The 25000-nt window shown below is 40.9% G+C and overlaps 2 protein-coding genes across 5 annotated transcripts in view; one reads left to right on the top strand and one right to left on the bottom strand.

The window, feature by feature from the left end:
- The window catches only part of rpl34 (ribosomal protein L34), a 750063-nt gene that overhangs the window by 715372 nt on the left and 9691 nt on the right, over positions 1 to 25000 (top strand). The window lies entirely within an intron of this gene.
- LOC108892810 (sodium/potassium/calcium exchanger 2) overlaps positions 1 to 25000 on the bottom strand; it is a 50867-nt gene that overhangs the window by 18830 nt on the left and 7037 nt on the right. Inside the window, exons 3-8 of one of the 4 annotated variants that reach the window (XM_018690550.2) lie at positions 24889 to 24944; positions 23584 to 24790; positions 21135 to 22214; positions 5889 to 5927; positions 4660 to 4768; positions 1402 to 1416 (exon numbers count right to left, since the gene is read on the bottom strand). In XM_018690550.2, coding sequence (XP_018546066.1) covers positions 1402 to 1416; positions 4660 to 4768; positions 5889 to 5927; positions 21135 to 22037 — 1066 coding nt within the window. In that variant the 5' untranslated portion in view covers positions 22038 to 22214; positions 23584 to 24790; positions 24889 to 24944. Of the gene's footprint in view, positions 1 to 1401; positions 1417 to 4659; positions 4769 to 5888; positions 5938 to 21134; positions 22215 to 23583; positions 24791 to 24888; positions 24945 to 25000 lie in introns of all 4 variants that reach the window. The other 3 variants (XM_018690589.2, XM_051076210.1, XM_051076211.1) reach the window with 3 other exon arrangements.

The following is a 25000-nucleotide window of genomic DNA, read 5'->3' as shown; positions in this document are numbered from 1 at the left end:
AAAATGACCTAACATCAACAAAGATGTTCAAGGCCGCGTTGGCACTGTGAGTGATCTTTCCAGTATATCTCAGTGAGATAATGATCAGCAGGAAAGCATCTGATGAGATAGCTAGTCTGTGCTGCCATATTTATAGTGCTGCACTACATCATCACACAGCAGTGATGTTATGTAAAAGTACAATTATATCATTTCATTACTCTTAAACATTGCATGTATTTCATTAATAAACCTCTATCAAATGTTTTGTGGTCATATACAGGCGTTCTTCTTCTTCTATACTGATGTCAACCTCAGTTATAGATATGCACAGAGTCACCACAGAGTTCAGATCTCGGGGTGACAAATCTTATTGAGGGGCTAGAGTCAAAGGCATGCATGCAGCCTGAATTCTGAGTACTGTTTTGGGAGCCTTGTTTCAGTCATCCACTGAGGGATCCGACAGTAGAGTGAGAGCCACTCTGCCCTTCTCCCTCCCCATCTCTCTTTGTAGTTCAATATTTGATGCCACTCCTAAGTGATATTGTTTGTAGCTCCACACTGATGGAAAAAGAGATGCGGGCACTTGTACCTGGAACTAACTGTACCAGACTATTACAATGTTCTCTCCGATGAAGAACATGCAGGATTGAAGGTCTATTATTAAACTGAAGGACATTCACTTTAACAGTAAAGTCGTTATTCTTCTAAAATCTGGATGCTGAATAAACATCTACTGTATCTCTCAAGGAGCATGTGAATACTTAAATCGATAACAGTTTGGTGGCAACAGCTAATTGTAAAAGGCTGTAGAGGAAAACAGATTTTACCCCCCTGCCTTCCATTGCTCTGTCAAGTTCTTATTGATTCCTGGGTGTGCGAAGAGGGCTGGGAAAACAGCTGACAACTTTCCTCTATCTTCCCAGTACGCCAATTCATGAACTAAGCACAAATCTGGCAAGTTGATAGAATAAGGACATGATACTCCATCTCTTTACTAGCTCAATATCTGCAGTGTAAAAGACCTTCTAGAATCCCCAAAAACATTGAGCTGAAGGACAATGTTAACAGAGAAACCCAAACCACTCATTTTACCAGTGTCAAAGAGAGCAGCAATACAAAGCTAGAGCTAAAAGCAGTTCATAAGAGGAGAGAGAGGATTGGGGACAATGGGGAAAACAATGCAAAAATGGTCACAGAGGGTTTCCAGGGAGAATACATCCACAGAAGAGAATGAGATATTTGAAGGAGTCTGCGGGGATGGATAGTACAGAGTTGACATACAGCACAGCGGCGCTTGGGAAATGTTTACATAGGGGACACGTTGGGCAAGAGAATTGCCGCCAGGCTGTTGGAATGAGAACAAACAAGGTTTGCTTTTTGAGGGGTGGGGGGGATACAGAAATTAGAGGAATAACTCACCAGAGTCAGCAAATTCTGAGGGGACAGTTGAAGAAACAGAGATAGAAAGACAGAAACAGAGAAAAGATAAATCCAAGTGATATTTAGTTTGATAGTTTACATTTAGGCTAATCAATGATAGGTATTATTTCAAGATGAGAAATGTGACTTAAATCAAAAAAGTCAATAGCCCATTTTATTATGCTGGTAAATCAATTGAATTATTTCAACTTTGAAGAATAATTTGACATTCTTGGAAATACAATTTTTGACTTTCTTGCCAAAAGTTAAATGAAAAGACCGCTGGCACTCTCGTGTCTATATGCTAAATATGAAGTTTGGGCAAGGAGCCAGGTAGCTTAGCTTAGTTTAGCGTGAAGATTGTAAACAAGGGGAAACAGCTAGATTGGCTCTGTGGCTTAAAAAAAGCCAACCATCTCCTCTAAATCCCACTAACACATTATATCACATCATAACACATTTATTTAATCCTTGTTGTGATAAACCAGGAAATATCTGTCATAACTACATGGGTGTCATTTTTAAACTGTGGCTTTTGTAAGTATTAAACAAATAAGGCACAGTAATCAGAATGGGTGGTGCTGGTGGGCAAATTTTATTACCTTCAGTCAGAGCAAGGCTAGCTGCTTCCAGACTTTATACTAAGCTAACTGTGTCCTGGTCCTAGTTTCATATTTAACAGAAAAAGATGAGAGTGGTGTCAATCTTCTCACCCATCTCTTAGCAAAAAAGTGAAAATCATATTCTCAAAGTGTCAAACTATTACATAAAGAGACACACATGCTTGCCCACACACATACACTCAGACATCGACTAACACTGATCAGGGTTTTTCCTGCACATAGCATTTAAAAGCAACTCAACCTACATGTGTCGCATTAAATTCACACAGCCAACTGTGGTGGCACTAGGTGAAGAGACCACATACCCTGACCATTAAATATAAATTGAAGTTTGTTTGGTTGGCCACAATACAGACGAGGGAGTCATGAAGGAGTGAAGAGTGTTTAAGCCAGGAAAACCCACACAGGTACAGACACACACGTTCACACACACACACACACACACACACACACACACACAGACACACACACCTCTAACTACTCCCACTCTAAAAGTCTAACAAATGAAAGCTAACCAGTTCCCAGCACTAGCAAAACAACCTCAGACCTTCCCTCGGCTTGGAAACGCAGACGACTTTATTTTGAGAAATGTCCATAAAAAATGTATGTATGGAGTCCTGCCAGCTCCCATGTGGCCCCGCTGAGCTACACTTAAAGCCTAAGAGCACGCAAGGACAAGCAGCACAGCCTCCATCTTTGATGGATGCACCTGTTCATCTCACTCCACACTGTGAGCCCACCAACAAAGTGCTCCTTTGCATTAATGACATCAGTAAATGTGCACTGAACAGAGTCGCTCGTCTCTGAATTGGATGGACCTTTACTGGACCCTTACAGTAATGCAATAAATGTAATTATTTAACACTTTAAATGAATAAGGCACAAGACGAGTGCATCATTATATGTTAACTGACTTTCCAATGTACTAAAGGCAAATTTTAAAGTAATATATTCAAATCAAACTGAAGCCTGAAGTGTAGTTTTGTTCTCTGCTGTAATTAATTCAATCCTGTCATGTCACACTGTAGTTATTGTTTCAGTGCATTCATTTCCACTCAGTAATTTGCCAAAAGACTCATCAGTCAAATCTGGTAAACTAGCACCCTCACATTTCTACTGTATTCATACTGAAGCAGAATTTGCCTGTTTGACCAAATCTACTTATAAGAAACAACATATTTGGACATGAATTATCCCATACATTGTAATAAATAAGACCAGAACACAAACAACAAACTGCTGGCTTCAGTCTTTTACATGCATAATCCAGTCTATTAATTTTTATGATGTCAAGCAAGCAGTAAACATTTCAGCCTACCACCATCAGTGCATGTTAGATGTCCCTACGAAGACCAAAAGACAAATGGCTCTCCACAGAGCAGCAGGCTGGAGTACGTATAAATCTCTGCTGTACATATACAACTGGCCATACAGACTCCCACTCCCCCACCAGGTTATGATTTACATTTTAATCACTGAGATGGAAAGATGAATACGCTCAGATGGGATGCCTTGAATTCAGTGCACCACAATGAGTTGATGCATGTTAATGGGCACTTTAAGGGTCCGTCTTGGCACAGCTTATTAATCTTTTCTGAGCTGACTCATTCTAGGTTTGGCTTTCAAGGAATGTAAGTCATTTCGGAGAAAGCTGAAATGTCTGCTCATGTCTGCTAATGCAATCACACAATCTGCCCAATAGGGAAATATTTAGTATGACTTGACATTGTTTTCTGCTTACACATACACTGAAGATGAATTTCTGTGGAAACTAAAGGACAAGGAGGGTTAAAATGACATCATCCAGTAAGCTGGCATTAGTATTCAACATAAATATTCATTTTTAAGGATTAGGATTCATCACGTCATGAGATGCTCCTTCTTCATCCAATTCAAAGACCTTCCACTTAAGCTAAAAAAGAAGACACTCTAATGACAAATTCTTCAAACCCCTGTTGCCTGCTTTGTCCCCATTAGTGTGAATTTTCCCTTTTCCTTCATCTTTCTTTTTTTCAGGGTGGGTTGAGAATGGGATGACACTGCACCTCCCCTGGTGTATTAACATATTCATCCCCTGCGCCGAGCACTGACACTGCCGTTTTACATTTCCTTTAGCTAAGCTAATAGGCCTTCATCTTGGATTAAAGAAAAATGATCTTCCACCTCAGCTGTGCTCTGACACGGCACTGAGCTCGCCTTGTCTCATATGGACTATTTTAAAAAAAACGAATCAATTCAGTCTAGGCATACAGCATAGAGCTAAACAAGTACTTGTAAATGTTGATGGTAGAGATTTTAAGGGGTATGTGGGAGGTATGTGGGGTGCTAGCAATTGGATAAAAGCCAATATTTAAACTTGAACACTGGACTGGGTTAAAAATGTGCTTTCTTCCAGTGAAGGTTGCTTCAAATGAAGTCTTGAATTCCTTGTTTACATTTCTATCACACCTGAAAACAGGATTTAGGTCATTTCAAGAGAGAAAGACAGAAAAGATGAAAAGTTCGAGTTAGAATCAACCTGAAAACAGAGACATCTGTGGACAGTAAACAAGACAAACATCTGTATTGTATATTCTTGGGTCTTAGGGGTTTAAGGAGTTGTGTTTTCTGTGTGCAGCTTGTCTGACCGCCTTACCTTCACTTAGAGGGTCTAACGTGTGAATCATCAGCTGGAAAATGCTGTTCCTCATCAAGCTGTTGTGCAGGGAGGCGGAACTACCCCCCCTCTGCAGCCGAGGCCTTGCCTGTGAGAGGAGAAACAAGGTGTGAGTCAAACAAGCTGCACGCTCTCTCCTCGTCAAAGTCAGGTAACTGGTTCTTATTTTTGTCGGAAAACAAATGCATCTACTTTAAACACTTCTCAAAAGCTAATTCTTATCTAGGCTTATTTAACTAAGCAAAAGAAACCATTTTTGTAAGCTGATTTAACTTTACACTATAATGAATGATCATTTTAAATACTTGTGCTTGATTCTTGTTCATTTACAACATTTTAAGCTCAGAGAGAAGGATTCATGTTGCTGCAGCATTTGTTCATGCATATATACGATGCTCCACCACCTTCAGTTATGCTACTGGTTGGAATATGATTCCCTAATCCTCTTTTGCATAAAACCCCTAAGCGGAACCTGCAACCCAGTAAAACTATCATAAAGTACCCCAACTTCTTAAATATATAAGCCCCATGTGTTGAGACAGGCATTCACAGTTAAAGTGGCATTTGAGTTCTTTTCCCTCCAAACGACCTTCGCCAAGGTCACTCCAGCAGCTCAGGCTGAAGTTGAGAACTGTGGGAAATTAGGCACCGTTGCACGGAGGCGGCAGCTGTTCGGAGCGTGTCCGCCTTTGGCTGCCCACAGGTGATGCATAGGCACAGGAGGTGTCAGGTGCTAATTCACAGGCACATATGGGTGAGAGCAGGAGGCAAGGGAGACATGTAGATTGGCAGGGCTTGTGTGAGGTCTCATGGATGTGGCTTGAAGATTCTCCTTCCCCTGCTCGGCTTTATCTGCTTCCTTTACACTCTGGATGAAAACTAAACACTCTTTTGTAGTTTTTTGGAAGTATAGTAAGTAAACATTAGGGGAGTCTTGAGTTTTCTAAGCACATGCTGCTTCCTCGATTGTCTTTTGCATGCTGTGTACTAAATGTAACTGTTGCTAAAAACAAACAAACAAACAAAAAAAGGCTTCAGAAAACAGACGAAGCTACTCTCTGTGCAAAGGGAGGCTGAAGGTTAGAGATAACGGTGTACATGTCTTGTTCACAGTATGGTGGGAGAAACACAAGTTACGTTACTACATCTACACAGAAACAGGGACAAACACTGAAGCAGACGGGAAGTGTCAATCAGACAGGACCTACCGACAACTTGCCGTCATCCTCTGGTGCCCCGGGACTTGCCTTCTCATCCAATACAGAGAGAAGAAGAAGTAAAAGGGGGGAGAAGAAGAGAAAGAGAAAACAGGACATAGATGTGAAGCATGCCGCACACAACCACACAGACAAGATGAACAGATGATAGAGAGAGACATTACGACACAGTTACAGTGATGGTGATGACTGACTGTGATGTAAGTGGACAAGACTTGAGGGACAGATTCCTCCCAACCGCTGTGCCTGCCTACTGTGTCAGTCGCAAGCTGAGCAAGATAAGACCATGTCTACTTAAATTTCCTTGAAATTCATTCAAAAATGTCATTTCAATTTCCCTCATTTGACTCAAGGACGTCAACTCATATCAGAATTCCTTTCATATCAGAGCGTACACTGTAAAAGTAGAGTCATGGAGAAGAAGCAAAAACAGGATAAAACATTTTAAATGAAACTACAATTTTCAATACAAGTTTAAAAAAAAACTGAAAGAAACATTCAACAGGTTGACATTTTGTGATATACACCTATTTATATCTTGCCAAGGGAAGAAGCTACCAGAAGCTGCCATTATAATATCTGTGTGGTAAAAATAAAGCTACAGCTAACAGCTGGTTAGTTTAATTTAGCATAAAGACTGGAAACTGGGAGAGCTAACGTGGCTCTGTTCACCTCTAAAGCTCACTAGTTAACACTTCTTTGTTTAATTGATGCAACAATTAAAGTGTAAACATGAAATGTTAAATTGACAAGTTAAGCTAACCAGCTGTTGGCTGTAGTTTTGTTCTGTTCATCTAAAGAAAGGAAAAAAAGGCGTATTTGCCAAAAAACAGTTTCATCAAAACTACCTCTCCAATCTTTATGCCATAGACAGAAATCTCAACCTTATGTCACAACTGCAAAAGCTCTTGCACTTTGTAAAAGATCTGTGATTCAATTTAAATGTTGTAAGTTTTAATGTGACAACTTTGCTTCTGAGAGTGGGTATATGCCACATCATGCCAGCTGACTTTTAACAATCACTCAGTTCTCTGCCATCACTCTCAGCGGGCCTTTTTTGCCATGTGCAGTACTGTAACACAGTCTATTTTTGAAACAAAAGCCTTTCACCAACTGTCTGACTGAACTGCGCTCACTTCATCTCCAAAAAACATGTGCACGCGTGTGTGAAATAACAGTCGATTAAGGCCTCTGTTTTCAACTACAAGGGAACAAACACAAAGCTTTTGTTCAGATCTTAGCATATCAAGGCTTTGTTTCACAGCCTACACAGTTTCCATACAGAAATGTGTCGAATGTGGAGGCACTGGTGTGCATGGATAAAGTGCACAATACCAAATGAAATGCAGAGAGTGATCCAATTTGATCTTGTGAATGTTTAAAAATGCAGGGCAAATATACAAATTTTAAGACAGCCTTCAGGCTTGTCAAGATAGTGATTCATCTGCATGCTAAATGACGCTGCATTGCATTGAATATGAAATCTCTTGATAATTGCAGGAAGGAGGAGTGTGGTGTTAACTCCAATTCATGAGGTGAAAGCTTATGTGGGTGTTAACATTCTCCCTAACAGATTTGTGGATTTTTTTTAAAAAAAGAAAGAAAGAAAAATGAAAGAAAATGAAGTTGTTTTGGGCTGCTTTTGTGTGATTATATCAAAATTAAGAAGAAGTTAACAAATCAAATGAAATTCATTTTAACTTGAAAGAGCTAGTTTCATTTGAGAAAAATCCACCACTGCAGTCATTGTGAATGCCAGTACCCACTGTGTCCCACTGTTTCAGTTTAACAGCTCATAATTTACCATATATTAGGTTATGCCTCTGCTCAGCTACACAATAATTACAGAAATGTTGGAGCTGAAATTAAACATTTCCCAAAAAACTGAACAGAAGCTAAGATAATCCTGAGATTTTCCACACAGTCATTCAACTATAACCCCCCCCCCCCATTTCATATCTTCAAGGTAATTCCCTGCATACTCGAGGTATAATTATTCTATTTCATTCCCTATCACTATCACTATCCTCAAAGGCGAGTCAGTAGGGTTAGGGGAGAACAGGTGAATGTGCCAGATAGAGATTACGCCGTGGGTCGATCATTAAGCCAGTGTTAAATATTATGACTAATAATCACATAGGGAGATTAGTATGTGCTCTGGAGTTTGTGTGTTCTCTAATACCAGCAGCTCTGCCTTTCAGTTCTTACATAATGTCACATCAGGATCATTCTTGGAAGCGGATCAGCTGAGGGAGATAAATGTTCCTCTGCAGCCGCATGCATGTAACGACGTGTTACGGAGAATTATCGACGAAGAGTGTGACATCATGCAAAAATACTTCCGCTTTCACCACTCAAATTACCCACAGCTTAAAGGAGCATGCTGGTGAAACGCTGAAAGCAGAGCTGGAAGTCCTGACTTTCGAACATTGGCGACGGATTATAAATCTTCTCATATGCAATCTGAGAGCACAAAAGGAGTCTATTTCTGGAGGAATTTGATTTGCATTTCTTTTTATGCTTCGACATCGAAGCCAAATTACTTAGGAGAACAATAGCTTCTTTTATTTTTTTAATTCATTTTTTTTTTACACTTACACATTTGTACACTTTACACTTTACACTAGTCTGCCAATGGTAGTGGAGTTGGATTAAATCCATTATAGCTGTGTTTGATCCTTCAAATCTTTAATTTACTCCTTATATACAGTATTAAATACTGTATATAAGTATTAAAAGTGTCCAGGCCAAGAATTAAGTCAGATAAACATGCTTGTTGGGACAAAAGCTACATTAGAGCAGATCTGACATTTCTTGCATGATAAGTACTCAAGTATAAAAAGTGCAGTAGATGTGGATATACTATAAATAAAGCATCTGTCAGCCTGCCTATGTAAAGATCTTTGAGGACCAGACTGCCTGGCTTGTTAAGCAAACTAGAAAAGTGAAATCTTGCACAGCTCCAGGCGTTTGCCTACACGTGCTTACAGTAGGCAGCCTGTCTGTCAGAGCATGACAGAACACCCTTCGAGATTTGTCCATCTAGATTCATCATGTTACAGCTAAACTGTTGAGCAGCACGACTGAGCATCTCTCTCTCTCTCTCTCTCTCTCTCTCTCTCTCTCTCTCCTTCCCGTTTTGCCTGGAGACGATAATGATGATCTTCAAGGAAAGGAGGGAAAAGATGCACAACAAGTCAAGAAGCCATCCACTTGCTAATTAGTAACCCCTTCATTTTTCTAACAAGCAGAACTAATTACAGGAGCTGCCACGACACTGATTTCCCACAAGGCACTGCTCATCAGGACTAAGCCAAAATTGCTTCCTCTTACTCCCCCCTCCAATGAACCAATCAGACTCAGGCTTTTGGGAGACAAACAGGAGAACAAAAATTGCTGTGTCATTTTTGCAAGTGAATGTAATCACCCAAAGCTTGAAGAGTTTGAACAGGCACCCAGTGCTTTTTGTCATTTCCCTGTCAGTAGAACATGTTCTTATAATGAACTGTTCTACAGATGATGAGTTTTCCAGTGTAAGTGAATCTTTAGTTAATGTGACTATGAAGTGTGATTTATTAAGGCATTCACGAGATTAAATTCAGACATGTGCATTTGTAAATGTTTTAGCTGAGTAAATACAAGAGAAGAATGACCTCCTGCAAGCCTGATCAAATCTGTGGTTTGTCGTCCCTGTCAGATCAGAGCTGCTTTTGATCCGCAGATGCAGTAAACAACATGAGGCTGAGCCAGTTTCTTTGTTTTTCAGACTGTAGCAAACCATGGACAAAAAGTTTCTTCCAGAAGTCTGCATTTATATTCTGCAGCGTGTCCACTGTGCTCCCGCTGCAGCACTCTTTGCCCCAGATTTTTTTTTAGCTGCTTTATTTCTTGTCTTTCAGTTTAGGTTTAGATGTATCAGTGCTGGTCCTATTGTGTTGTCAGTCCCTGATGCTGAAAGACTTCCATTGTAAAGAGAGAAGGAGTTTCTCAACAGAGGCAACCAGACCAAACTCAATTGTTGACAGTTGTCCAAATCTAGTTGGCCTGAGGCAATTTGGCAGCCCTGCTTTTTTCCAGGTATTGGTCATAGGGATGACACAGTACTTTCCAGCTTTCTCAGTATTGCTGTAGTAGCCTTGTTTAGTCTGCCATCCACTGATGACGTTTCCTTACAATGCACAGTCAGTCAGTGAATACCAGAAAAACCATGAGTTTGATTATCTTTTCTCTCTCAGGATTACCTCCAGCTGACATGACTTGTGAGCATTCAGATTTTGTAACACATTGTGAAAGTCCAGCGCTCTATACATAGACAAAGCCTCAGATACAGATCCAGCTGGGAAAACAAAAACAGAGCCACCAGAGGTTGAAAGGTAGATGCATTATTGGTACTATTTGAATTCCAGTTGCACATAAACTGCTGCATTAAGTTCACCTTGATTCTGGGATCATTGTTAGTGAACAGGAACTCATCCATAACATGATACAGACTTATGGCTCAGTAAACATGCTTGCTGTCCAACTTGGGTTGGTTTTGACAATTCCCAAACCTAATACGTAATGTATCCTGATAAACAGGTGCTGCGGAACAGTATCTCTGAGCAGTGGATTTTTCTGTCAATACAAACGGCACCAGGAAGCTTGTACTTTTAATAGACTCCCAGCACTGACGTGATACACACAGGGTTTGTGTTTTCCATTCCAGCAGGCCTGCTTATCTGCCTTCCAATGCCTAAAAAAAAAAGCTAAAACAATAAGCTACTGACCATTTTCTTTACACCTGTAAATTCAGAGATGCAGCTAAATGATACATGTGTACTGGGTCTAATTTCAAATAATGGGGCATTTTCTTTGTGTTCAATAATTATTTCAGTTGGAATACTTTATATGAAGATAAGGGTAATTAAAAATACACAGTTAACCACAGTGGCCTATTGCTGACCATCCTACAACATGAATGCAGGTTACGTCAAACACAGGGTTGTCACTCAGGCTTGGACCCCTCGGAGTTTCTCCCATTCATTCCTACTATAGCAGTCAATTTTTGAAAAAGGCAAACCCAACAGTGCATTTGTTGGGGACTATTTTCAGCTGTGGATTAATACTCATTTGGTACTCTAGTGAAATTTATGACCACAGGACAGTGTGTGTGTGGGATTGACTTGAAAATAAACTGCAGGTGTGTTCATCGTAATGAAGGAAGTGCTATGAAGTGCTATAGTGTCGCTTGTTGACGTCTTTTAATAGTTTCAGTGGAGCACTATGGCACAGAGGGATAAACTATATCAGGTGTTGGCAACAGAAACAATACTTAATGTATTACTTACTATTTTCCTTTAGTGTAGTTTTAATTTAGTTTTGCAAGTAAATCCCACCTGAATATCAATAAGCCAAATCACCAGGATTTGCTGTTTTGAATTTTCCCATCAAGTCAGCAACTATTACTTTATGGTACCTCATCCACTTTATCCTGACCAATGACTTGCTTTGTTGCATTGCAGCATTGTCAGCACTCACCTCCTATCTGAGGCAAAATGCACACACAGAAAACCCTTATCTTGGAGAGGAGCTGGGGGTGAAAGTATGCAGAGGACGCATCCTACTGGCTAGTCAGGTTGTCCTGTTACTTGACGCGGGACAGGGTAATATGCTGATAGAGCCCCTTCAGGTCACCTTGGTGGGCTTGAGTGGGGATGGGGTTGGGTTGAGGGGCAGCACCATGCATCATTTGTCCGTCAGTGATGGACATGAGTGCTAACCCTCTAAGATGAGAACAGAGGAGGAGAGGCTTTCAGCGGATTCACCGAGCCCCAGAGTGTTTTCTAATTAGCTCATTAGAGACTGTCTGATTGCAATCACTTCCATTTTAAGAGTTTACTCTCTTAAATTTGGTTTAAAATTCTCTGTGGTTATCTGTGTGATGTCAGGTCCATCTGCAGCTGTGAGATCTACACGCCAGATGATGAGCAGACATCATCGCCCTGGATTTCACAAATTACGGGTATTACATGAACCACAACTCTCAGAGCTGATGTAATGCTCAGCTGCTGCAGCTTAGGGAGGCTGATGTTCAGGGTCAAAAATCCCCCCCCCCCAAGGAAGGAGTTAAGTATATAAGGCCCGCCAGTCCTCAGCCACATCCAACCATATGCACCGTTTCCATCTTGCTGGGCTGTTTGTCATTTCATACACCCATGAGATAGGGATCTTGGTGCCCTTCACATGATGCTTTTACAGTGCAGCTACATTAGCTAATTCGACCCCGCTTTCAAAAATAGCGCATGATCGATAAGGCTTTCAGTTTCTTGCAAGCCTCAACGTTTCACCTTCAGGCTCTCCCTCAGAAAAAAAAAAAAAAAAAAAAAAAAAAAAACAGACACTCTCATTTAAAATGTTCAAGAATTTCTTTGCATTGGGGGCCAGCATAACTAAATCTGGACATATGTATACTTTGACCTTCACAACACAGAGGTTCTGATTTGAATAGACAAGGCAAATATTTGTGGAAATAATCACATCATTTATTACAGTGAAATAAAATGTATACCTAGGAACCCTAAGACCACATCAGCTCATATCATATCTGATGATCTAAAACTACCCTCAGGTCCAAACAATCGACAAATCAAATAGAAATGGCGTCCAGTGAAGACAGCAGTTAAAGCTGGTGCCAGAGCTGCTCAGGCTGTCTATGTCACATCAAAAAATGGTTTCATGCCTGGGCCTACTGAGATCCGCTGCTCTGCGTGGGCCATAAAATGCGGCAGCTTTGAATGATCCAGTGTCTCTGCCAGTTCCCCAGTGCTAGATTAAGGTACCCTCTTTGAACAACAGTCTGCATAATCTATTTCAGGAATCCACCCTCTACTTGAGGGATGACTTGTCCCACATCTCTCCTTTAACCCTTCCCCTCGTATCAGGGTTAGATTGCAGTCACTAATATTTGCAATCAGTGAGACTGAGGAGGTGCTGTCCATGGTGCTGCACCAGCGGGAAAGACTGGGTTCAGTGTGACTGGAGCTGAACAGAAAACAAGCACTACCAGTTTGTGATGAGCTGCTGTTTCCACATTTAGTCACTAATTTTTGGAAGCTGGGTTCTAAGGCACTGAAAACTAGTGCTTTACCATCTGAGTGAAGTCAAAGAGATGAAACTTGCATTTTACATGTGATCGGCATTTTCTAGAGCGAACGAAATGAAAGAATCAGTCAGGGTTTTAACTGACGATTATTTTCATCATTAAATGATCAGCTGATTATATTTGGGTTAATTGGTCCATAAAATGCCCATCGTCGTTTTCCACAGCTCAAGTTTACATATTCAAATAGACAAATTTGTCAGTTATCAAAACCGGAGGATACCTGGTCTGCTTTCACAGACGACAAAGGACATTCAAATTTGAGACTTTTGCTTAAAGTGACACACGATTATTTGATTATCAAAACTGATGCAGATTAATGTTCCGTTAGTCGACTAACTGATTAATCAAGTAATAGTTTCTGTTCTAGACTCCGTGTGGGAATATCAACATCAACAATCCATACATGGAAACAGTATCACATAATTCAGAGCACTATACTACACGTGACACAAAAATAAAAGAAAATTCAAAAATGAGAAAATATGCGGATGAACATGCACTGTTTTTTTTTCCAAAGCATACTACATTGTGCTTTTGATAAATACACTGTAATAAGTGACAGGGTGACCTTCAAACCATTAACAACACTGAGGAGGCTGTGAAGAGCCACACACCACTCTGATAAGGGTGGATGGGGAAGCCAAATAGTACAGTAACAAACTGAGGATGACATAAAAAGCATAAAAAATGAGAACTTCATTTGTACAACTATTACCATTGAATACGATTAAATTGAAATTTGGACAAAAGCAGGGTGCCGGCGAGGAATGACGCCACTACCAAGAGAGCTCGCAGAATAATTGTAGACAAATAGAAGAGAGACGGTGAAAGAGGCAGGTCTGGCTCAATCCACCCTGCACTCTAGATTTCTACATCTCGACACTGTGTTTTGATTGGTCCATTACTTTATTCTGAACAATACCTTTATCTCTATTGACTGGTGTAACAGCCCAACAACAAGGTAAAACCTCTAAAAGCAGGAAAACTAATTATTGGCTCTACAGTAGTGCTCCGCTCCACTCCAACCCCCCACCACCACCCCCACCCTCCTTAGACAAGAAGCCACAGCTGGAACAGATGATAAAACTTGGACTCCTCATCATCATGGTGAGATCAAAGTTACATGCTTTCCATTTTTAAAATATGGAACTCTGGGTCTATTGTCATTGGCTGAGCTCAACCAGCAAAATGATTGTTTCTCTCTCTGTGTGCAGGCAGGTATATACTGTACATGTTTGCAAAGGTGTGTGCACATAACCTTAAAACTACACCACTGCCTGGTCCTGTATGAAACATGCACAAACATCATTGCCTTCTACCTCTTTTACTTTCAGTTCAAACCAAGGTCATTTTTACAACTTTTCTTTTAAAAGGATACAAACATGAATACCCTGAATGCTTACATAGAAATACACAGTACAAACTGAGGACAAGGGCATGTACCGTACAGATGATGCCGCAAAAACTGAGAAGCCCACAACCTCTACATGCCTACTGCACAAACCGTACTCTTACTGTAATTAAAAATGGGTATTTCAACAGGATTTCCTAGAAATTAGCTTGACAACTGCTTTTATTATCCATTCAAGCCCCAAGAAGAAATCTGAAACAGATGCAGTTTATAATTTGGTAGGGGTTTAGCAGGGCACATCTGGATTTTGCTGAAAATTAGCTTGACATCAGTTATAATGGAAGATAATCCCATGAACACGTCACACACGACCAAAATAAACAGCTAGTGACAGAGTGCAGCCTGATATTATGGTGTATATAGGTGGGAGGTCACTTGGGTTAAAAAAAAAAAAAACTAAACTAAACAAAAAAAGCACAACCAGCAGCGTGCAACAACTGGGCTTTATGTGTGAACAGAAAGTGTACAGCATTAGCACGGGTGCTCAAATGTCCAAATCCACAGGGAAGAAACACAAACAGTCTGCTCCCTGCACAGAACCTGCTTTGTAACTGATCTTTGAAGCGCATCCTGATGGAAGATCTTGCCTCCGTGACGCTATTTATAGCTTGGTAATGCATCAGAGGTCGCACCTTCCATCTCAGCAGAACCAACATCTGCCTCGATACACACTGGCTTATCCAACATTGATGATACCAGGCTTCTAATATTTGTGGTTGGACGCAGAATCTTACCTCAACACTAATCTGTAGAGTTGTTTCATTTCAACAAGTATCTGGGACTATTTTCCTACCGTCTGATTCACTTTCTTGAATGTCTTAGTATTACTTATCAGTCATTTCATGTGCTCAATCTGATACTGACATCACAAGTTTAGCTACTAGCTGTTAAATGTGTTGTCAGACGTGGCCATGCTCCTCCTTTAACATGACAGAATAACTTTGACTTCATTGTCATTGCTGACAAACACTGACTTTTGGTGTGTCACGATGATCATAACAAGTGGGGGGGGGGCAGCTTCTCACTCCTCTGTCTTTCATAAAGCCACTGTGCACAAAGTGCTGGCTAATCTGATCTGCCCGAGCCCGTATTTTCAAAAGCAGCCAGTCAGTCCATCAGCCAAACAATGAGAGAGGCCACAAGATAACAAGATAAGCTTGGGCCGGCCTGGTGAGGTGGTCCTGAGGAGGAGGAGGTGTGCAGATGATGAAAGACCCTTTTAATGTCATGTACAGCCAGAGCAAGCCGACTGCATTTCCTCATTAATCTGACTTTATACCCCGGCAGGCCTAAACTGACCTCTGACACAAGAGTTGAAATTATTATAAGTCTGTAACAATAGCTGCATGAGGAGAAAGTGTTTAAAGAAAAGTAGAATTGGATTGGAAAAGTAGTGCTTTTTTCACTGTGGAGTGTGGTTAAGATGCCAGCATTGATTGGTTTGGCTTACTGTGCTATTTTTTTGCACACAGAGAGAAAAAGAAAAGGGTTGGACAAATGATTGCGCCAGTGGGACACCATCAGCATGCAAAGCCAACTCTAGTACACACGCATCTGTTGCTTCTCCAGTGAAAAATGGCAGAAACGTGCTACCGACATTTATACTCCTCCATCTTGTGCTGCCACGATCATTCAAGCTTGTCACTTGTAAGTAAGAGCCTGTAGCTGTGACCTTGAACTGTGTCTCTAGAGTCTGTACAGTAAGGATTTACTTAGTATGTGGGTGTGTGACGCGTGCATTCAGATAGGGTGGGAAAGGAATCAGGCACTGGGTGACCTTTTATGGCCCCTCTGCACATACCCAGTGACCCAGTGTTCAGCAATCAGTTGTCCATGAATGCAAGTTGACTGTGTTCTGTTAAGTCAATGACCAGACTAAGAAGCTTAACTGTAACAGAGCGTGCAAAAGTTAAAGGCAGTGATACAGTAAGTGGCACCATCTTTGACCTACAAACCGTTGCAGCCCGCAGGGCCAAGACTTGTGGAAGAAGGGACAAACTGCAGCATGCTACATTTACTGCAAGCAAACACAACAAAAACAGTACAGCAGATAGCCTCGGAAATCGGCAATAAAAAACTGAATATTTAAAGCGTCACTGCAATGTGTTGATTATTTTTTTTCCAGACAGGTCTGAGTCATTCCTGTGTAGCCCTATTGTATGAAGTCAGTGTACAATCAGTATTTTAAAGTGATAATGATTCCCCTGAACTAGTATTTGTTAAGTGGGATTAAATTGATACCAGATGTCATGTGCCAGTCCCTGAAGACATATTATAATTTTAAACAGAAGACACATTAAATGTAGAGGACAACAGGTAACACACATGCTGTGTGGGCTAAGGCAGAGTGCCCTCGTTTTAAGATTAACCAGCGGCTAAGCACTCATTAGGTAAACAAAGGTATTAGGCACCTATCAGGACAGAATTAATAGATAAATACTTCCTTCCAACATCTGTTTGGGTCAAAGATGAACAAATGAAATCACATCATGCACTGAGATCAACTGAACTGACAACTCTGAAGGAGGATTACATGATTTTATGATGTGAATCTGAATTATTGAGCGATTAGGTCAGTTTGATTGATTTGATGACTTTGTTGATGACAGTTTTAATATTTATTACAGTTATATACTTGATGATTTCTCCACATTTTGAGATCTGCAATCATAAAGATAAAGCTGCTATTATCAATATTTTTGTCTTATCAATGAATTATATTCATATATGTATGTGAAAGGGGTCGCTCTTAGTGACCTACAGAGAATTACCCCTCAGGCTTCACAGGTCACTGTTTTAGCATCTGTCACTTCGTTGTTTTGGTTTATGGCATGTGACTTTACTGTTTTGGTTGACTCTCATCAGCATTGATTTCAGCTGCAGCAGGCATCTGTTTTCAAAAAGCTCTAAAACCAGATTGTAGGCTACCTACCCAGCACCAAAAGCAATGACTAGCTGGTGAACATAGTGGAGCATTTAGTAGCTAAGACCTAACAGTATGTCCTTAAAGTTTGGTAGAGAGCAAACTAGGCCTTAAAAGGTGAGTGATTAGTAGAGTAACTCTAATTAGGCTACACAACCCCCAAATGAACACTGATTGTTGTGTTGGGCCCATGTGTAAATAAGCAGCTGTTTGCTAACTTGTTAGCCATATCAGCTTAAAAGTTAATAACATGGCAATGTTGGCACTGCACTGAAGTGGCCAAAAAGTTCTGATAACAATGGTTTAAGTATAATTTGTTGGCAGCCACATTAAGCACTAAATATTTTTTCTTAATTGTCATTATAGTAAGGCTGTGGAGTTCCTTCTCCAACTCAGACTGACTCATTCATCAACTGGTAGCTGAGGCTGTCAAGTTGTCATCATCAGCAGTGAGCAGTAACATTTACAGTAGATTTTATGAAGATTTCAAAATTGCAGGTGCATCTCTGCAGCCAGGATCTGAGCGCGGAAAGAGCATAAAACAATCCACACGCTTTCATTCCCCAAACTTTGTGTGGTATTGAACTTGCTGAAAACAAAAGCCTCTACCATCCTATTTTGCTGTAATTCCAAGAAAGCCTAAGCGCATAGCATTATGGAGCATTCGTGATTGTGTTGATTACTTTTGATTAGGCTGGCCATTGAACTGTTCGTAGAACAATGGCTTTCAATAGACCTAGCGTGTACTGCATAAAACCGAGATCTGACAGTTCTGTCCATGTTCTATTGACAATGTTACACGTCACCCCTGGGATATATCTTTTTTTTTCAGTCCCATGACACCTCTGTTCTGTCAAATGACTGAAAGCCCTGCTCTCACTTTTTAACGCTCTGCCTGGGAACTAAGGCATTACTTTCTAGAAAATAAGAGAGACAAAGCCATCTATTTTTATGTTACCAGCAGCAGAATAAGCAAGTTACACAAAAGAAACTTTTCATGTCAAAAAAAGAAAAGAGAACACAGAACCAGCAGTTACGTAATGAGATGAAAGGCAGCAGTTGCAGATAGTACAAAATTGACTGATGACTTCTAAATGCAGAACATCACACTGCTGTCAATGTTACTCTCAGAATCTAATTTTACATGGTATTTATGGCATAAATTGTTGATGGCCTACTGCCAGTTACAAACCCAGCAACCCACACGCACCACAACACCACTCCTGCTCTGCTGCTGACTGCCTGTACTTCTGTCTATGGCAACGATGTAACACACAACGGGGACATCCCAATATCATAATGCATGAGGTAATCTCAGGGAAGCCCATTTTAATCAAGTACTTAGTTCAAGGGCATAGCGTCAAATGACACCCTATTGTTCTTACAATGCAATACTTCACACCTGAATAGTACTGTAGGTCGGATTAAAGACACCTTGGTGCTCATTCGAGACAGTGAAATGATTAACTTAAAGAAAAGCTGCTCACAGTTCACGGAAACATCCGAAGACTACAGGTGATACAAAACGCTGCTGCCAGGCTTTTAAGACATTCTAAGACAAGGGACCACATCATGGCAATACCTGCAACCCTTCATTGGTTACCTGTGAGTTTTAGAGTTTATTCTAGGGTTTTACAGCTTGTTTTTGAAGCCTTGAATTGCCTTATTAATTTTTAATGGTTCCCAAATCAACTTGTCACTGGAGGTGACTCAGAATCCTCTTCTTAAAACTCACTTTTATCTTATGGCTTTTTCTTAACTGACAATATTTGTGCTTGGTATTATATTTATATGATATACTTATATTCCTTGTTTGTAAAGCACTTTGTATTTAGAAAGGCCCTGATTTTGTAGGATAATTATATGCATTAACTCATTCCTCCTTGTCCTTGCCCTCCTGTCTTATTCTCCACAGCTCATGTACTTCACACACACACGCACACACACACCCCTGCTAAATTGCCTATTAAATCTCAAAATAACACTTGTGTCTTGAAATACATATGTCCCCAAAGTGTCAAAGCTTGATTAAAAAGGGTGTTTAGATGATTATATTCTAATAAGATTTGTGCCTTTCTAGTTCCATTAACCCTATAGAGCCAGACTACAAACTATAAAGAAATTAAATGAAAATAATAGCTTTGGACTAATTTTGTCCACCATTAATCGGAGGTATCTGATGTTTTATATATTTTCAAAGCAGGCTGCTGAGATGTGTAGCCATGGGATTGTTACCCACAATGCAAGAGAGGAGAAGCTAAATCTGCTGTAAGTGATGTGGGAGATGAGACATGATGGCAGGGTTTGATCGACTCATCTGTCTTGCACAATTTTTTCCCCCATCAGAAGTTGTTTTTCAGCACACACACAAACACACACAGACGCACGCCTCTCTTGGCCAAAGTACCCAGAATCCCTTGCACGTCAAGGTCACCTGAGCCTTCTCTGGCACCCAGCCTGTGCACCTCCATTCTTGTTCTTTCCTTGCACATTAAGCCTTAAATCAGAGTAATGCAGCAGAAACAGGACAGACAGATAATAACTATTTTCATGCTTTTTAAATCAAGAGAGGTGTTATTTTTAGCATTTCGGTTTACACGCTGCAAAGCAAATGGCGCTGTTGGCCTCCTGGAGAGTTTCTCCCAACATTGTGTAACCTGCCGTTTAAATATCCTTTATGTACTTAGAATAAATCCCGGTTTAATGAAAGCTTTACAATACAACTTTCTCAAAATTTCATTTCCATCTCATGTCACAAAGAAATCTAAATCCATCCGGATAATCTCTACACCGGTATCAAATTGCACTGCAGTGTCTTTTGCCCTCAAGTGTCATTGAGGGGGTGAATGTTATGTGAAGTAACAAAATTATTTCTACTGTTTGATGATTTGCTGTTTATGCTGTTGATACAAAGGTAAAATACTGCACTGAATGACTGTACACAATGAGAGCATAAATATGGAGGAAAGCAAGGGACAAACAAGGCAATCGCAGCAGTCCTGAAACTATTCACCATATGTGGTTCACCTCATGAAGCTCTGTGTGGTTTACATGTTTACAAAACAATCTAAAAGACAGTATTTATGTGGGAAATCTTAAAGTGGGAAAAAAAAATCCTGAGATTTTCCAAGGGATTTGTTTGTCAGACTGGGACACAATTTGTAGAGCTTAACCCAGAATTACACATTTGACTCTGTTTTATTAATCCCACAGTGGAATACTGTATGCCAGCGCTGTGCAGAGTTGCCAGCCGTGTTAACGTACAATGGTCAGTTTAGCTGTTGAAACTGAGAGTTCTAATATTCCCCTCATCCTTAAATAATCAACAAGTATGACACAAGCCAGTCTCATAAACCGTATGTTTAGCATCAGTTGGTGCATATTAAATGATCTAAGAATGTAGCCAATGGTTTTATTTGAAAATGGTCACTGGGTTGATGAGAACCAAAAAAAAGTGTGGAATTAAACTCATGTCTCCATTAACAAACTGGTTTCATTTGAGTCATTTTTGAAACAATTATCAAAGCAAGCCTGACTTCACTGGGATAGTAAATCAGCTGCATGATATGTGTAAAAGGATGAATGTGTGCACTCATGCCAGAGGAGGCATGGAAGGTCACTTCTATCAGCCAAAATACTATCACTTATCACTGCATGCCTACATAGTCTGATATTTTAGATAAGACTGTATTTTAAGAAGGGATGGTGGTGGAGGGAGGTGGGAGAAGTAAATAAATAATATGGTTCAAGAAACCAACTCACCTTGGGCTGTACCGCTACTTCTACCACTTGATTCTTGTTCATGCAATCTTTGACGAAGCCTTCAACTTTGCTGTTGAACTTCATGAAGACCACGTAGGTGGCGTAGGCTGAGAGCAGTACGATACTTTCCCACATGGAGATGATGTTATCCAGGAAGAAGATGATGAGCATGATCAGATCCAGGATGTAGAAGGACACGTCGCGGAAGAGCGGCCACCATGTCAAGTTGAGGATCTCTTTGGAGAAGATGGCGCACATCCCGATGACGAAGAGAATGTTGAAGACGGCCGAGCCCACGATGGTCCCGATGCCCACGTTGCTGTGTGAGATGAAGACGCCGATGATGGAGGTGAAGAGCTCAGGAGCTGAGCCGCCCGCCGCCATGAAGGTGGCACCCGCTACGTCATCCGAAATGGTCAGCTTCTCTGTGATGACTGTGAGCGCTGGGACGAAGAACTCGTCACATACTATGGCTAAGGCAATGAACATGTAGATCATGCCAAACATGTGGAGGGCCACTGCTCCTTGGCGCCTCTCCTCAAGGGTAAAAATGTCTGGTGGGTAGTCCCCCTGGCTCTTGTTACTATCTGCTGTAGATTTCATGGCTATTGGCATGTCAGCTGAGACATTGGGGTCCCTCTGGTGTTGGGTGAAAAGTAGAGTCCTGTGGGGGGCCGACTGGTGGAGACTCTCCTGGGGGAGCACTGGCTCACTGAGACCACCTGAGCTCCAGGTCAAGGCACTGAAGGAGACAGCACTTACGGCCACCAGACTGAAGACAAACCCTAAGATTCGCACAGGCCTCAGCTTTTTCCGCAGACACCGGTGGCCCTGCCGCTTACAGGCAGGACCCAATATGGGTCGTCGCTCTAGTGTATCCATGCAGGGTTGATCTGAACCCATCTCTATGCAGCTCGTGATGTCCTCACTCTCAATGGCTAGGTAGGAAGAAGGGAGAGCGGGGAGCAGGTTTTACCGGCGACAATGCATGGTATTGTCCTCAGTTTCAAATGAGTTGAAAAGATTGTAGGTGCTTTCCAGGGTCTGGTTTGCCAAATGATGTCGTCATATTAGCCTCTGCTGGGAAATGTCAAAAGAATGAGGAAAATATTGTTATTGAGTCAGGAAATAAACTCAAGAGTGTAAACCTAACAAAACATAATAAAACTGGAAACTAGTTTGGCTATTGCGCACACAATGTTTATTAGGTCCTGACATAAGCTACTGACACTGAAAAGTGAGACAGAAAATAACTGACTCTCTACTCAGCATTCATAATTGTCACCCATCATGTAAAATATTTAATTTATACAGATTCTCAAATGTGAGCTTTTGCTACTTTCTCACAACAGTGCAAACTGATTAGCATGACATTTGATAAACAAATTACTCCCAACATTTCTTTACATGAAGAATAAGAAAAAAAATGTAATTAACAACACCTAAATTAACCAATATTCATGAGCGCTGCTGTCAGAGTCAGCCATGAAACAAGACCAATCTATTCCTGACCACTGCCAGAAAAGATCCATGTAGATAGGCCATTTAACCAAATATTAAACAGGCAATTCCCAATGTGGAATACTCAGCTGAAAATGCATATTTAATGTTCAGTTCGGAGTACTGTTTTATAATCATCCCACGGTTCAAGTGTTGTGTTGTCTCAGTCTCTCAGCAAACTGAAGTAAATCTCTACTTCACAGAAAATGAAAAATTAATCAAGAATTTATAACATAATAAATCTGCTGATAGATCCTCTCATTCTCTTACATGTAATTTAAGTGAGATGTGCTGTCATAATATGGATTTAATAGACTCACATTAGCTTCATAACATTTAATGTATTCGGTGGTTTTAAATATAGTAATTTACAATTTCAAGTTATTTAGCGATCATTTGAAATAACAAGAAACACAGACAGACACCAAAAACTTGTAATAAGAGCAGATAATTCCGACTGATGCTGGTTTAACATTTCTAAATATTCTCTCCATTAAGCTGTAGGACAGACAACTCGCATAAAAAAAATGTGGTATCTGCTTTTTTTTTCTTTTCTTTTCTTTTTTAACCTGAGAAATTGTCAGGAAATGTGAAGGCCGACGGTTTACGGACACCACTTGGCTGCAGTCAGTGAAAAACGGTAAACGCTATGACGCTGCTGCTCAGGTAAAAGCAGATAGAAACACACAGCCCGTCCTGTTTGACTTTTCAGTGATGCACGCAGACTGCTGCCTGTAAGCCGAACGGCTCGTCTGAGATGTCAGTTCCACTGACAACTCTTTTCCCTGTCTGTCCTTCAATACTGCCTTCGCCCTTTCTCCCTTTCTCAGCGGTGTCACCACACAACAAACAGCAGCTAACCATCATCCCCGACCAAAACAGCCCAACATTAGTTTCCCTGGCGAGGCGCATGATGCGTGGCGAGGCTGCAGACCGTGTCATGCCTTACCTTTGACAGAGGCGAGAAAACAGCCGCACAGCACAGCAGCAGGTTGAAATTAGGAAATCCTCTCCGGTGCCCTCTTGCTCTCATTGAGCAAAATGTGACCGGTCTCCGCTCTCCGACGACAGAGGAGGAGCTTTGGAGGAAAAAAAAAACTGCTTTTCCAACTGCGCTCACCTCTCTCCCTCACAGCAGCAGCAGCAGCATCCCTCCCGACTCGGATGAGAGAGAGAGAGAGAGAGAGAAAAAAAAAAAAAAAAATCACCCGGACGAAAATACCTTGCTAATGTAGCAGGATATTGTGCTGGGCTGGGCTAACCACGTGAACCGGCTGGTTTATTAATAAAGCCAGGTAAGCGGCAGACAGCGCATCCTGCTCAGGCTTTGGTGATGTTGCATTTTGAGGGAGGAGTTGCCGTGGTTACACAGCAAAGGCACTATTTCCACTGACCCCCCCCCCGATGACGGAACAGGTGGATGTGCCTCAGCTCAGTAGCTGGTTTATGTGCACGCCTTGGGTCATTTCAAGGTTATATGCAAGTGGTGGATCCATTTCTCAAGGAGAACACTGCACTGAAATGTGCAGCTCAAGGTGCATCATCACTGTTTTTTTTTTTTTTGTTTTTTTTTTTAAATGATACATCTTAACACGTGTAGAATAGAGTATTATTGGAGTGAAAGGGTTTTTGTTGTTGTTGTTTTTTAACACAACTTTTAACACACTTCTCCTATGTTCAGTATGAAGTTGTAGCCAGCAGCCAGCTCAACTTAGCATAGCAGCCTGGAAACAGGAGGTTCTATGCAAAGGTAACACAATCCAACTACTAGCACTTCTCATATTCAATAATCAAAATGTTATATCTGAAACAATTGTTAACTGTTAAAATGGCTATTTGTGGCTTTTCATTGGCTTATGTGAGGGAACATTTCTTTTACAGGTGCAATGACTTCCACTGCTAAGGTTGGCTAACCAGCTGCTGACTGTTGTTTCATATTTCCTACATAGACATGATGCCAGTATTTTTACGTACCAATGCAATAGCACCCCTTAAAAAGGTCACATATTCTTTATGTGCTGGTTTGTTTCATTTTCAGTGTCACCATGCCGTCATCTAATGCAATCGTCATCCTTTCAGCCCCCCCGGACTGTAGTGTTCCCACTGATGTCAAATAAACTCCCCAAACAACTTAGCATTAGTTGACAGGTCAAACCCTGTGGGATAGACAAAGACATGTAATCTCTACACAGTGTGACAAAGTATGTGTGACACTAATGGCCTGGTCCTGTATAATAAATCATGATTCACTGACCTCATTGATTGCCCCTTCTCCTCTGCTCTCCTCTCCTCTCCACTGTCTCTTGTTACCTAACAGGAAACACAGAAGCCAACAGCATTAACTTGAATTACCTCAGATTATCAAG

Source organism: Lates calcarifer, linkage group LG15 (assembly GCF_001640805.2).
Source record: "Lates calcarifer isolate ASB-BC8 linkage group LG15, TLL_Latcal_v3, whole genome shotgun sequence".
NCBI classification, from domain to species: Eukaryota; Metazoa; Chordata; class Actinopteri; family Centropomidae; genus Lates; species Lates calcarifer.
Note: the sequence above shows the minus strand (reverse complement) of the source record. Positions and strands in the feature narration are given on the sequence as shown.